Consider the following 15,559-nt stretch of genomic DNA (forward strand, 5'->3'; position numbering starts at 1 on the left):
AGAATCTTAGTGTAACCAGCTTGGGAGAGACGCTCACACAGGCCGATGGTGGGTGAGGACACACAGTGGGTTATGGGGCAGAGAGTAGACACAGCCCCAGGTCCTGAAAGCTTCCAAACCCTCGAGAGGACCATCATCCTGAGGCGCTTCCTCCGCCTGTGCAGAGGGTGGCAGTGGGATGGATGTCTGCACACCTAGGTCTCTGTCAGTGAAAGCAGACCCCAGTGGGAAAGTCCAGCAGCGGAGACTGGCATGGGCTGGAGGGCAGGGAAAGGAAGAGCTGCTAAAGCAAACAGTGCCCTGGGGCATTTATTCTGCTCAGCCACGTGCCAGGCTAGCATGTGGGGAGGGCGATCCGTTTGCAGATGTCTTCAGTTGCGATACAGAGAGAATAGTATGGCACCAGCGACCAGCAGCGGTCAGGCTCTGACGGGAACGGAACTGTGCGCTCTCCGTCTAGCAGCGCGGACTGCGGCCAGGGAGGCAGGGCCTGGCAGCCGGGGCGGGGGGCTGGAGGAAGGGCTTTCGGGAGGGAGAGAGATGCCAAGTGTGCAGGAGGAGCACACAGTTCAGCACGTGCCCGGGAGAGCGAGAGGCAGATCTGCGAAGCTGGTGCTTCCGTCCCACCATAAAGAGGAGGTGCTGGAGGGATGAGGACGGAGGGCATGAGCTTCTGGGGAAGGACCTGCCTTGGGAACCAGCCAGTCCCTCTCTGGGTGGAGGTGGAGGGCGGGAGGGCACCCCAGCCTCCCTTTTAGGGAGCAGGGAAGAAGGCTCCCAGTTCCCAGGCCCGGCCCGGCAGGCCCAGCAGAGCCTCTGCCTCCCCTGCAGGTCCGCTCGGCCGTGAGGAAGAGGTGGCACCGCTGGCAGGACCATCACTCCCTCCGAGTGCCCGTGGCCCGGGCCATGTCCATCCCCACGTCGCCCACACGGATCAGCTTCCACAGCATCAAGCAGACGGCCGTCATGTGACCCCTCCGTCACCCTGCTCGCTCATCGCTCCACCATCAGGACAGCTTCCCGATCGATCGTCATGGGGTGGGGGCGCCTTTCCCTGGGTTCACCTTGCCACCTAGCGGCTCAGGCCCTGGTGGGGGCGGAAGGGAGGGGAGCGATCAGCTGGCCAGTCCTGCGGCTGGAAAGACGTGCGTGGCCGGCAGTGCAAGGGTCCCTCAGGAGCCAGGACCGGCTGGGCCCAGAGTGTCAGTGCAGAGGGAGCAGAGGGATGTCACAGGGACCGCCCCCAACAGAAGAGCAGGTCACAGGTCTTCAGGCATTTGCCCCACTGTAGGCCCATCCGCCGATGAGGAAACTGAGGCCCAGAGCCAGGAAACACCTGCCCAAGTCACATAGCTGATTCGAGGCAGAGCTGGGGCTCCCCTGCCCGACAATTTGTGGGGACCTTCCCACCAACAGGGGTGACGATTGGCCCTGCTCCCTGCTCAGGGCTGCCTTCTGCAGTTGTTGGGGCGCGGGTCACAGCAGCTGGAAGTAAAGGAGGAGTTTGGCTTCATCCCAGGGGCTCTCATCTACACCCCACCCTGGACCAGGCCATCTCTCTGCCCCTCCCCAGCCATCCACCTGTCCCTAGGGTCCTGGGAAGGATGCTGCTTCCCATCCCGGGAGACCTCGGCCTCCTCCACAGACTCGGGGCCTCGGGGAGGGGCACGTGTGGAGGAAGACACGGCTAGGCCAACCGTACGCTCTCAAACCAAGCAGCTACATAAGTGCAAGGTGAGGTGAGGAGGAGAAGCATGGTGGTTGGGGGCAAGGAGGAGGAAACCAGTTAGGTCTTTGGGGACTCCCAACTCCCACCCCAGACTGGGCTTCATTTCGGCCTCCCCTTCAAAAACATCTCTGCTCTCTGTGAAATAAACCATGCCTCTGTGGAAACGGCCTCCCCTCAGGTCAAGGCGACCAGGCATTCGAGGGGCTGCGGTGGCCAAGGGTGGGCTGGATCCGTTCTCCTTTGCAGAGCCCATGGCCCTGGCCTAGGTCTGGTTCTCCTCTCTGACCCGTGTGTCTGCAGGCCCGTCCCTGATTCCCCCAAGACAGTATCTGCCCCTCCACCCCAGCCTAGAGGGCTCTAATTCAGCATAGAGGAGAGGAGAAGTGCAGCTCACCCAGCACGCCACAGCCCACCCCAAAGGCCAATGCTCCGAAATCCAGAGGCCGGTGTAGACAAGGCCCCAAGGTGTCTAGGACCGACAAGCAAGACATTTCCAGGAGAGGGTGGGAGTAGAGGAGAGGCAGACTGCATCAAGTCAGGGTTCAAAGGGCTTTTGCTGCAAGGAATACCCTCAAAATACTCCTTTTTATAATCATGTATCCCATGTTGCATATTTTTCAGTTGACACCTAATTTTTTTTTCTTTACATTTTAAAATTGGCGAGAGAGGTGATTCCCGGCTCTTGGTAAATATTTACGTTTTAAAATAAAACTGCCACAACACTTTAAAATACATCATTCAGAAACCAAACACATCAGTGATTTAATAGCCACCTTCTTTGGTTTGAAAAAACGAGCTAACCAGCTCTTCCTCAACGGCTGGAAATTTTACATTGTTCCTTTTCTCTTTGAACCTGTATCTTCATTCCATTTCCCCCATCGAATTTTTATCCTAGTACAGTTTTTCTATGGCTGGAAGTCTGTCCCTGCTCACCTGATCATACATCTCTGCCACAAAATATGTTTAGAAATTGAAATGGAAATATTTAATTTTCTGTGACCAAAATTTATAAGTTTTTTTTAAATCTTCTGGATTGAATCATCACGATTATTTTTGATATAAAACATAGGGTACAATTAATTAATACAACACAGACATGAAAAGTTTTTGTAAGGCAAACGTTAAACCTAAAAAGGGAAATTTATTGAAAACACATCTTAATGGGTTGGATAGGTATTTGTTCACGAATCTGTGGGTGAATATTGCTGGAATGAATCAGGACTCGGCATCTGGTGGTTTTGTTTTTTTCTCTTTTGTTTCCATTTTGATAGCTCCACTTGGTGACAAACGTTTTCTTGTAAGTAAGTAGATGTCACTCAGGTCTCTGACCTCCTCCTGAGATATATGCCAAAAACTGCGTGGCGATCTGTCATCAAAATTTGTGGGTTAGCCCACCACTTGACTAAGTCCTCTGTAAATTTGCCTGAAAAAAAAAATTGAAAATGTAAAAAGAAATTGAAAACGTCAGAGGCTTGGCTGCCCCAGGCAGGCGCTCGTGCCGTCTTTCACTGCGGGCAGCTGGGTGCCACTGGCAGGGCTGAGCGGTGCACCTGAGGGTCACGCTGCCCGGCCCCCCACTTTTCTTCTGTGGGCAGGAAGGCAGTGGGGCTCCCTGACTTTGTGCTTTCTTGAGACACGGAAGTGACTCTCGTGTGTCTTGTAAAGCCTCCCTGTGCACTCAGAGGCGGCATTCTGGCTGCTTCCATTGGCATCATGGGGGATCTTGCAGAGCAAGGAGCTCAAGGCTCACCAGAGCAGGTCTGGGGCTTCGGCACCAGTCCCCCCCTCCCCCCCCCCGTCACTGCTCCTCGCATGCGGCTCCTCACCCCACGGCCCTGTTTCCCGGCCTGCAGAGCATCAGAGTCCCTAACCTTTGCTCAGCAGGCACTTTGGCCCCGTCCCTCTCTAGTGCAGAGAAGGCCCCCTTGGTCCTGTGCAGACTGACCATGCACACCCCCCCCCAATCCTGGGGCCCTCGGTCATGCCTCCACCCCGGGCTCGGGCTCTGAAATGCCACCAGAGCCATTAGGCCCTCTCGGGGGGCCGCACTGGTTAACCTCATTAGGCACCTGCTCCTCCCGGCCGTGCCAGCCCTGGCGAGCATCTGCTTCAGCGTGGCAGTCCCTCGCTGAGCTGGCTGTCCTGGAAGGTGGCCTCATTGGCAGACTCTCCTCCTTAGTAGGCAAGCTCTGGCACCCAGACCCCTTGGGGGGGTGAGGGGAGCCCTGGACCCTCCTGTTTAACCCTTTCACGGCCCAGATTTACAAAGCTGAGGAAGGCCTGAGACCACAAGAGGATTCCTCGCCCCAGCCTTCTTTTTTCTTTTCTTTTTTTCTTTTTTTTAAAGATCTTATTTATTTACTCATGAGAGACAGAGAAGCAGAGACACAGGCAGAGGAAGAAGCAGGTTCCTTGCAGGGAGCCCGATGCGGGACCTTCGGCACTGGGCCGAAGGCAGGCGCTAAACCCCTGAGCCACCCGGGGATCCCCTCGCCCCAGCCTTCTGGCCCCACTCCCAGCGGGGCCCCGACCCCCTGGCCTGTCAGCCCAGTGCGCGGGGGATGAGCCGCGGCAGGTGCCGAGCATCTGTGGGGTGGGAAGTGGAAGGTGAGAAGGACGCGGCCCTGCTGGAGGGTCTGTGGTGCAGGCGCCACCCGAGGCCCGACGCCACGGGACCCCCGGTTTCCCGAGGAGGAGGCGGGCTAGCAGCGGAGAGGAACGTGGACGGAGAGAGGAATCCGGGGCTCCCGGACCCCGAGCACCGCGTGAGGACGGAGGTGGCAGAGACCCGCTCGGAGGCTCACAGACACGCAGGCAAGGGCTCCAGGGGCCGCAGCGGAGGCCCAGGGGACCGAGAGCCTGCTGGGCCCTGCCGAGGTGCACCCGGGCCCCACGATGGGCCACGCATGGAAATCGCAGCACAAATAACCATGACGGCCCTGTCCCGAGAAACGCAGGATCTACTTGAGGAGAAATAGCTCCCAAACGGTACCAGGTAAAAGCAGGAGAAAGGCTGGGTCTTCCAGCGTCCGCTTCCACCTGCTGTGGGGAGGAGGAGAGGGCCAGAAAGGACTAGAAACCCCTCAGCGGGGATCCCTGGGTGGCGCAGCGGTTTGGCGCCTGCCTTTGGCCCAGGGCGTGATCCTGGAGACCCTGGATCGAGTCCCACATCGGGCTCCCTGCATGGAGCCTGCTTCTCCCTCTGCCTGTGTCTCTGCCTCTCTTTTTCTCTGTGTGACTATCATAAATAAATAAAAATTAAAAAAAAAAAAAAAACCCTCAGCGTCTGCACTGGGCCCCTTCCTCAGCTCCTGCGTCTTCCACATCGCCGAGACCACGGCCGTGGGGGCCTCCAGCCACACAAGTTTCGGGGCACCCAAGCACCCCTTGCCCGTTTGCCATAGTCCAGGGCATCTACACCGCCCTATGAGACAGGCAGACTGGAAAGGGGGCCCCGGGCCTGCTGCTCTTCCTTCCTGAGCATCTCCAGGGCCCTGTGGGTGGAGGGGGCGCACAGGCAGGGAGGCAACTGGATGGGAAGGGGGGCTGTCCCACACCAGGTTGGCCCCTTCACAGGCCTAGGGCTGACGCGGGGCGTCCCGGAGCGGGGGGGCTGTGAGGCACACGGTGGGGGGGCCTTTCCTAGAGGGACACTTCCGCCAGGGTCAGGGAGACGTCTGTGGAAAGGATGGTGTCTGCAGCCAGGGAGCCTGGCCAGGGGCCTGCTGCTCTGAGAACACGCCTGCGGGGCTGCTCTGCGAGAGCAGATTTGGGGACCTTCATCTCCAGACTGGGTGGGATCTAGGGATCTGCACGTTAACAAGCCCCTCAGTTGCTTCCGTTGCTGTCTGGTGTGGGAGCCACTGAACAAGGGGACATCTCGTCTCTTCTTTCCAACACACACGTACTACTCTAGGAAGGGAAGGCGAGTGACCTGACCTGCTTTTCTGGAAACCTGTAATGGAAGGCCTCAAGGCGGTGGCCTCGGGTTTGAGTTTCCCCCAGATTTGTTAGTAGGGATCTCTTCTTCCTCCTCCTCCTCCTCCTCCTCTTCTTCTTCTTCTTCTTCTTCTTCTTCTTCTTTTCTTCTTCTTCTTCTTTTCTTCTTCCTCTTCTTCTTTCCTCTTCCTCCTCCTCCTCCTCCTTCTTCTTCTTCTTCTTCTTCCTCCTCCTCCTCCTCCTCTTCTCCTCCTCCTCCTCTTCCTTCCTTCCTTCCTTCCTTCCTTCCTTCCTTCCTTCCTTCCTTCCTCCTTCCTTCTTCCTTCCTTCCTTCCTTCCTTCCTTCCTTCCTTCCTTCCTTCCTTCCTTCCTTCTTCCTTCCTTCTTCCTTTCTTCTTCGATTTTATATATTTATTTGAGAGAGAGAGAGAGCAAGAGAGATGGAGTATGCAAGCAGGGGAAGGGCAGAGGCCCAGCCTGAGGGCATCTCTCCACATGTAAGCAGAAAATTGGAAGGTGAGGGCCTTTACATCCTTCTAAGGCTCCCCTGCAGGTGTCCACCTGTTAATCTCACACCGCCATGGGGCCCATGCCTTGATGGGCCCTTACTTCCTACCGGGTGGAGCTAAGGAACCAGACCCGTGGCCTGGCTGTCCAGGGTTGTGCCCACGGTCCTGTCCCCAGGGGAGTGGAAGCACTCTCCCAACCGCATGTCCTGGCTTACACAATTGACTTTAGGATCACCCTACTTAAACCTCACATTTGCCTAAGGACGAAGCAGGAGCCAAAAATGTTGCTTGGATAAATGACTGATGAAAGTCAGGGCCACAGGAACTCCAGAATGTTAACTACTGCACTTTGCAAAGAGAGCCCAAGCAGGGGGACCTTCCGAGGCAAAGTCTCTCATCCAGTCTTGATAACTGCTGCTTGGACAAATGAGTGAGCAGGAAGGGGCATCCGTCCCTCTGCTTCTGCTGTGAAAACAAGAAAGTAATTAATTGTGCTTCCTAATTAGTTCTGCGGGGCACCAAGCGAAGCCTTCTCTGGCTCCCGAGGCCCAACCGCACTCACTAAACAATCCAGCATCACAGATCCCCATGGAGGCACCTCTGCCCAAGAAGATAGAGAAATTCAAAGACTCTTGTCCTTTCTTCTTTCCTCCCCCAGTTCTGGTCTCCAGGTCCTCTGGAAAAGGCTGGTGGTGGACCCATGAGCAACCCCGCAGCTGCCCCCTCTCTTTATTCTTCCAGCTTGGCCCAAATACCTTGTCCTTCTGGGGCTTTCCAAAGTGTGCATGATGGAGTCGGTGCCTCTAGTCCTTGTGCTGATGAACCCCCTCAGCCCTGTGTCTCCAAATCCATGTCAGTTCTCGGTTTGAACCAGATTTCAGGCTAACCTACACCCCCCACCCTCAATGCGCCACACCTAAATGTTAAGGTCTTTATGACATGGGATCATTGCGCGTGAAGGTCAAGAAAGAATTCTTGAGATGTTTCCAAAAGGTGCTTTTATTAAAGCATGGGGACAGGGTGGTGGGCAGGAAGAGCTACATTTGTGAGTATGAGGAGTGATGGATTCTGTTCTCTGTAGTTAGTGGGGGTTAGGGATAAGTCTCTAAGGAATTTGTGCACATTAAAAGTGAGGTTTAGGGCATCTTGGAGATCCTGCTCTTGTCAAGAGAAGGTTACCCTGTCTCTTCTAGTAAAACACCTGTCACAAGAGCCTTTAAGAATGTCATGTTCTGGGATCCCTGGGTGGCGCAGCGGTTTGGCGCCTGCCTTTGGCCCGGGGCGCGATCCTGGAGATCATCGGGCTCCCGGTGCATGGAGCCTGCTTCTCCCTCTGCCTGTGTCTCTGCCTCTCTCTCTTTCTGTAACTATCATAAATAAATAAAAATTAAAAAAAAAAAAAGAATTATAAGAATGTCATGTTCTACATGTCTCAGTTGTGCATCCGTGGGCCGCATGCTGTATATGATTTATTCTTAGTTGTACTTCTCCTCCCTTTGTTTCCCTCAACGTTTACCATTGAAGGAATGAGGGGGAAAAAAGGGTCCTTCCTTGGAAATGTGATGCATTCTTTCCCCTACCTAGAAAAATACAAATATATAAAACATACTATGCATTAAATAGTGCAGAAGATTTCTTTGGAAATGCTCAAAAGAACCACAGACCCAAATTTAAAAGCCCATGACCTCAAGATAAAATAAAAGTGCTCTGAGGTAGCTGATGAGTTTCCTCCATTGGTGGTGCTCAGGCCTGCTTGTGTGTTAGAGGCGCTGGGGCATTGTGCGTCACACGGGTTTGTGAGCCCTCTCCAGACCTCCTGAAACACAATCCCAGGGGGTGTGAGTTCGCACTTTTAACAAGCACTCCAGGAGTGCTTCTCACATAGGAGGGCCCCAGGAGCCACCAGCACCCTCCTTCCTTCCCTGGCACACAAGGCCCTTGGCTCCCCATGTCTCCTGCAGTGTGCATCCCTCCCCCGCAGGGCACAGCTCTCTACCATTCCCCGCACCACCTATTGTCCATAGGCTGGGTCTCCAGCCAGAGCCTTGTCAGCCCCAGCCCTGAATTGCCAGTACCCAGGAAATGTCAGGGTGCCCAGAGAGGTTTCATGTGAACAAAGGGTTCCAAAAACATGAATCTGAAAATCACTGAATTTACACAATCTTAGTCTCTTGGGCTCTCTCCTCTTGGCAGTACCCAGGATAGGAAGGAGCTTTCTAAGTGAGATTGCTAGAGGCAGCTTCTACCCAAGCACGATGGAATGAAACAAAGACAGTACACAAATGAGTGCAAACAGTAGGGCCAGATGTGCCAGGGCACTGGATTTGGAATTAGGGGGTAGACATTCCAGAATAAGCCAGCTTTTACACCAAAATACTAAAGGAGAAAGGAAAGAAGTGAACACTACCATGTGCCTCTGCATGGCAGACAGGACTAAATGTTTTTTCATGTACTTTCTCATTTAATCCTCTTAAAAATCCTGTAATGTAGGGACGCCTGGGTGGCTCAGTGGTTGAGCATCTGCCTTCGGCCCAGGGCATGATCCTGGAGTCCTGGAATCAAGTCCTGCATGGGGCTCCCTGCGAGGAGCCTGCTTCTCTCTCTGCCTGTGTCTCTGCCTCTCTCTCTGTGTCTCTCATGAATAAATAAATAAAATCTTAAAAACAAAAATATTGCAATATAGAAAAACTCATCTTATAAAGAAAAAAAATACTAGCTACTCTAAGCTACCAGTTCTTTTCAGGACGTCTAACCCAGACCCAGGAACTCTTGTCTCTAAAGGGCCTTGAAGTCTCAGAGTTTCTCTGCCTCGAACCTCTTCTCAGAGTCTACGCATTTTATAAGAAATTTAAAATTTACTGCTTTCATTTTAGTTATAAAATGCTAGTGATACTCTTAAAAATTTAGTAATTGTCTTAAAAATATTTCACCTTAAAACACCCTTTTCATCACGTCAATGGAAAGATAGTTTGATAATACAAAGCATTAGCTGAAGTTCCTCTAACATATCCCACGGGGTTTTGAGATTGGAGTTTTGAGATTTTGTGTCCACTACCGGTTAATACTACATTTGTTAACCTGCCTTCGTACTATCTACTCGATGACTGTCGGGCTTTTAGACTTGGGGACCTGCATGTTGAGCCAAGAGTTGAGTTATGGATGTGCCTTAGGGTGCTTATTCCAAAATAAGCCAGCTTTTACACCAAAATACTAAATGTGGGAACTACCCTAGAGAACATTCTTTTTTTTTTTTTAACTTAAATTCAATTAGTCAACATATAGTGCATCATTAGTTACAGATGTACAGGTCAATGATCCATCAGTTGTGTGAGAATATTCATTCTTTAGTCAAATATTTATTGAACATCTACTGAGTGCTAGGCACTCCTCCGGGCATAATGGGCATATAGCCGTGAATAAAACAGATCCAAATCCCAGACCTCATGGAACCTACATTCTGACGGGGAGGGTGAAAATTAGACAAGATAAAGAAGGAAAACATACTATAAAACGTTAACCATGGGTGCCTGGGTGGTTTAGTTGGTTAAGTGTCTGCCTTCATCTCAGGCCCAGGGTCCTAGGATCGAGCCCCGTTTGGGGATCCCTGCTCAGTGGGAAATCTGTTTCTCCTTCTCCCCTGCCCCTCCCTCCCTGCTTGTGCTCTCTTGCTATGTCTGTCAAATAAATAAATAAAATCTTTTTAAAAAAAGTGTTAACCTTTAAAGAGGACAAAATAAACGAGGAATGGGATATAAAGTGCGTATGTGTCTGAATGCGAGGGGAGGAGGGCTTGGCTGGGGAGGCCCCATTAGGGTGACTGTTGGATCACCCCAGTGAGAGCGGAGGGAGTACCTGTGAGCATCTGGGGCCTGGCAGGAAGTGTTACAGATGGAAAAGCCAGTGCCAAGGTCCTGCTTCTGTGTGTGCATGCATGAGTGTGTATGTGTGTGTAGGAGGTTGGGGGGGGGACCACTGAATCTGGATTTGAAGGACGAATGTGATCACTTCAGCCCCTATGTCAAAAATAGACTATGAGACAGAGTTCAGATAAGAGTCTTGCAATAAACCAGCAGGGAGATGATGGCCAGACCAGGGTGATGGCCCGATCTGAATACCCAGTGAGGATGGATTTGATGGCCTGGATGTGGCATATAAGAGAAAGAGCAGTCATGATGGGCATCGAGGAGCTGTTACTAACTGACAGGTCAGGTTTGCAAGCTTGTTTCAGAATTTCTTTCAGAAAAATGAAAGGTCTAGTCTCAATTTTTAAAAGTGTTAATAATTTTTTTTTTAAAGCTTGTGGGTTTCTTTTTCCTTTCCCACAATTTCACTGTGCTTAATCTCACTATCAATTAACTTGCACTCAGATGCAGAACAGTGGGTTTTGATGAACTAAAAAAGGTTTTAATTAGCCTAAGTTGTTTTAGTTAGCATAATCGCTTTTGCGTTGATTGTTGGTGATTGAGTTTTAAGACTTAAAAAATGCAGACATTGTCTGGAAAAATTCTACACAGGCTCACTTCTGTACCAAGTCCAGAACATTACATGAGCAGAGAGCTTTGGCTCCCAAAGAGAGAAGGGCTCTCTCTTTTCAGCCTCATGTTCATGAAACTTCCATTAGGTTCAGGCTCAGGCTCTGGCTTGGGACAGAGGCATGGAGGGTTACAGCAGGGCCATCACAGCTAGATTCTGGAAGATTCAGTTGGGACTGGAATGCACATTATATCTAGTACGGCCCTACCCACCCATATCCTGAAAGCTCATGGCTCCATGAGATCACCCATGGACACTGAAATCCCACTGCATACTTACTTGCCCCTCTTCCCCGCCCCACTTATCTAATTGTCTCACCAGTATGGGTTCTTTTTTTTTTTTTTTTTAAGATTTTATTTATTTATTCATGAGAGACACAGAGAGAAAGAAAGGCAGAGACACAGGCAGAGGGAGAAGCAGGCTCCATGCAGGGAGCTCGACATGGCACTCGATCCCTGGTCTCCAGGATCATACCTCAGGCTGCAGGCAGTACTAAGCTGCTGCGCCACCGGGGCCGCCCCGGTATGGGTTCTTAATAAATTCGTATTTTCAAGGGAAAGTGTTTTTGGGGGAGTAATGGATCCAGCATTTCACATAGTAAGAAAGTTCACAACAGTAGGATAGTAGTGAAAACACCAAAAGGAACCACAATCTCTGCTGAGGGATCCCCCCCCCCAGCTCATCTTGACTACATTGCCCTGCCCCAATACATACATTACAGAGTCTGGGCTCCCACAGAGTAGATGGACATTTGCTAATTCAAACAGACTCCTTTCTCTTTGAAATCCAATTGCACATGATGAGGACTGATGCCTCTCAAGTCAGTGTCCAGGGCTATAGGTCTGCAATCTCCTCTCTGCCTAGTTTGGATTGGCCTTAGATTTAAAAATCAAGGCAGAAATGGCTCACTCGTTGGCTTTTTCTCACTTAACACAAGTGCCAGCCACCCCACTGGGCTCTGCCTAGAGCTCTGCTGACAGAGAGCTTCTTTCTTTTTGAATGAGGATGTTGAGTTTCTCTAATGGTCAAGGCTTATTGGCTTTAGGTTATACAAATTGCTGGAGGTGACACTACCTGTATGTAGTATCAGAGCTCAATTCACATGTGGACACAAGAATTCAGGCCAAGGACAGAAACTTTCCTCTCAATCAGCTCGCATGGCAAACTTCAAGGAGTGAGGGAAATAGACATATACTCAGCTATTTCATGGGCACATTTGCTAAAAATGGAACCCATTCTGTTCAACCAGCTTTCAGAAAAGGAAATAAGCCTCAAGGATGGTAGCGAAAGGACCAACTGACAACTCAGCTCTCCCCTCTCCAAGCAAAGGCCCTCCCTCATCGTTCCCCTTATCATACTTCCCTTAGCACCCATCATAGCACTGTACACCACAGAGCTGTGTACAGGTTTGTGCCCTAACTGCCTGGGCCGCTGACTTGGTTCTTGGACACAAGCCCTAACCTGGGCAAAAGAATCTGAAATGGTTTCACAAATGATACCTAAATGGTTTTGGTAAATCTAGGTATCAAGGCAAACATGCTCTGAAAGAACCTCCCCATGCTGAGTAGAAACTGTGTGTCCTTCATGGTACATACCCCCAAATGGGCTAATGTCAAACAGCAGAAGAGATAAAAGCAGGAAGATGAGCAAGTGCCGAAGTGCCAGAGCAGAGAGAACAAAGCAGGGAGTGGTAACGGGAGCGGAGAGGAATGGGGGAGGACAGAAGAGGAAGATTAGCTAGCTAGGGGACTAAGCAAAGTCAGTGGTTGAGGACAGAAACTGAGGTGCATGGAGACAGAACGTAGTTCCGTAGCACACGGGGAGCATACTAATAGTCTTCTTACCCCTTCTCTCCTCTGTCAGCAGTATCTTCCTTAGGGAGATATCTACAGTTTTTCTTGAGTTAAGTCATGACTGATAAAACTAGACTTCTTAACCGGGCTGAGAATCAGCTCTTACAAACGCCAAAAGATTGGACAAGGAGGAAAGGTCTTCAGTTGTAGGGCAAAGTTATATACAAATAAGCGTTTCCAATAGCAAGAAACTATTTACACCTTGTAATATGGGGCTGAGTCCAACTCTGGTTTAGTTAGGATAATGACCAGCATGGGAAGTAAGTTAGTAGGCTTCTCCAGGAGCTCCATCCCTTACAGACCTATGAACCGATCCAGTTAGCCACAAAACCAACTTCTCGATTCCAAGACAGTGATCAAGCTGGCTCTAGGTCGAGCTCAGCCATGTTGATTCCAAGAGCTCAAGCTTTTCCGACCCTCGAGAAGGGAAGTTCCCACTGCTGTCAGAGAGCATGCAGATATCCCCATCCAGTGAGGCTGAATATCCTGAGACACTTTTCTAAAGGTAAGATTTTCTCAGACACTTCAAGACACTCTTTCTCAAGTTCTCTTCATCTCTAGTCACAAAAGGAGAAACTAGCAAAACACAGATGGCAGCATAATGTGTTTGACTTTGAACGTGGTTCAAAACTGGTCCTGCCCTCTACTACCTGAGTGAAACTGAAAACGTTTAGCTTTCTTTTACTTTTATGGAAAAGGACAATAATAATACTTAAGTTACTGGAGGGGTTAAAAGACATAACCCATAGGAACCCTCTTTGGACATGGCTTGTCACATGGTAGGCACCCTACAAACGTGCCCTTCCCTCTGTAAACACTGTTACAATTTCACTGAAGTCTCTGGACAGAACCAGAGCTGGCCGGGCAAATGGGTCAGTTGAGAGGAATTCATCCCCCAACACAAGGTAAGAGAAACAGAAATAAGCTGTAGAGATGCTCAGGGTTTGTGAGAGCACATTTAGAGACCTCTCAGTGGAGTACCACAAAATCAATGCCTGCTAAATTCACCTTTTTCTGGAAACTTTGATGTTGGCTTTACCCCTATTGTCAGAAGAAACCCTTTATTCAGGAGGCCCTTCCCCAATTTGGGTGGAAGTGGGGAGCAGTCCTCAGTCTCTTTATGGCTTGGGCTAAAGCATCCGTTACAGTAGTGGTTCTCAGCGTGCTTTCAAAATAATACCGATGCCCAGGGCCCATCTTGGAGAAACTCATTAAACTGGTTTGAAGGGTACATAGACATGGGTATTTTTTTTTTTAAAGCTCAAGTGATTCTAATGTGCAGCCAGGGTTAGTATCATTTACTGTGGCAACAGGTTTCCAAAGATGTGTCCTTGGGGCACCTAGGTGGCTCAGTGGTTGAGCATCTGCCTTTGGCTCAGGTTGTGATCCTGGAGTCGAGTCCCACATTGGACTCCCCGCGGGGAGCCTGCTTCTCCCTCTGCCTATGTCTCTGCCTTTCTCTCTGTGTCTCTCATGAATAAATAAATAAAATCTTAAAAGAAAAGATATGTCCTTTAACATGCTAAGAAGATACACCATCTCGCTGGGAGAATAGCATGTCACAAACACAGGAGAGCTCCTGGACAAGAGGACAGGGTCATGGGCTGCTTCCTTCCAACAATTCCTGTCAAAGCTCCCAAATTCTATCCCAATTTCCAAAAGAGACTTTAATTCCATCTGCAAGATTTTAACACAATTACTGCTTAGAGGCAGCCTGATAACCAAGAATTACTGAAGAGGCAACAAGAGTTGAATTCTGAAGCACAGCAAAATTGTTCATCCATTCACTTATTGAATCAACTAAATTTCTTTGTGGTGTTGGCCAAATGCCAAAATAAAACCTGCCTTAAACAGACTATCAGCAAAGATGCTGGTGCAAATTTCTTGAACATGAGCAATGCTATCAAAAACCTCTCCATCCTAGCCTCAGCCCAAATATACAGATTAATAGTTCTCTTTGGTGACAAAGGGTTAAGTGCAACTATATCCAGAGATAATTTGTATTTATTTCCAGGGCACCTAGTTCTCTTATGAAAGATTCCATTAGCTGAAACAGTTGCTACCGTTACCCTATGTTTATATTGATTAAGGAAAAAGCAAAGGAAGGTCTAAAATGAGTGCATTTCAAGTGATTTATTGAACAAAATAATTTTGCAAGCTGTTGTCACAGAGATCATCTGACATCTCTAGTACCATCTCATGCAATTAGTAAGATCATTTCTATATTTATATGACTTAGCAATGAATTCCATTTCTGGAACATTCACCTATGTTCAGGATTTTACTGTTATGAGCTGTTAGGCAGTATTAAGATTCTGGACTCCTGCAAAAGTCAGGCACAGACCACTTCTCTGGACACACCTCCTCACTGTATTTGAATGCCCCGAATTCCAACCTAGGTTTTATGTGTCAGATTTTTTTTTTTTTTTTTTTTTTTAATTTATGATAGGCACACAGTGAGAGAGAGAGAGGCAGAGACACAGGCAGAGGGAGAAGCAGGCTCCATGCACCGGGAGCCTGATGTGGGATTCGATCCCGGATCTCCAGGATCGCGCCCTGGGCCAAAGGCAGGCGCTAAACCGCTGCGCCACCCAGGGATCCCCCAACCTAGGTTTTAAAGAAACTACTGTGTTCCTATGCACATTCCACAGAAACCAGTTTGAATCTGACCCTTCACCATCACTATTTTTGGAGAGTGAATAAACAGGGGTAACGTGTCTTCACGTTTGTCGGAGACAGTGCTATTTATCTAGCTCTTATAGAACTAGCCCACGGTCTGATACATACAAATACATAAATGCTATAAAGGCCTCATAGAGCATCAAGCCAGAAAGACCTTGGCTTCAAATACATATTGAGCTTGAACAGAAGAGAGGTGTATGTGTGAGCATGCACACACATGCACAAAACTCTTCATTCATAAGATAGTTCTTCACCTGCTTATGCTCAGCATCAAGCACATGTGGCACAAACAGAACCAGTGAGCTCTGCTTCTG

At 49.8% G+C, this 15,559-nt stretch overlaps 1 protein-coding gene across 5 annotated transcripts in view; it reads left to right on the forward strand.

Annotated features, from left to right (window-relative positions):
• Nucleotides 1-2,461, forward strand: part of CRHR2 (corticotropin releasing hormone receptor 2) — a 47,188-nt gene extending 44,727 nt beyond the window's left edge. For all 5 annotated transcript variants that reach the window (XM_077856325.1, XM_077856330.1, XM_077856326.1 and 2 more), the window contains one exon: nucleotides 832-2,461. In XM_077856325.1, coding sequence (XP_077712451.1) covers nucleotides 832-972 — 141 coding nt within the window. In that variant the 3' untranslated portion in view covers nucleotides 973-2,461. The remainder of the gene's footprint in view (nucleotides 1-831) is intronic.
• Nucleotides 2,462-15,559: the final 13,098 nt, after the last annotated feature.

This window comes from Canis aureus, chromosome 18 (assembly GCF_053574225.1).
Source record: "Canis aureus isolate CA01 chromosome 18, VMU_Caureus_v.1.0, whole genome shotgun sequence".
In the NCBI taxonomy this organism is placed as follows: domain Eukaryota; kingdom Metazoa; phylum Chordata; class Mammalia; order Carnivora; family Canidae; genus Canis; species Canis aureus.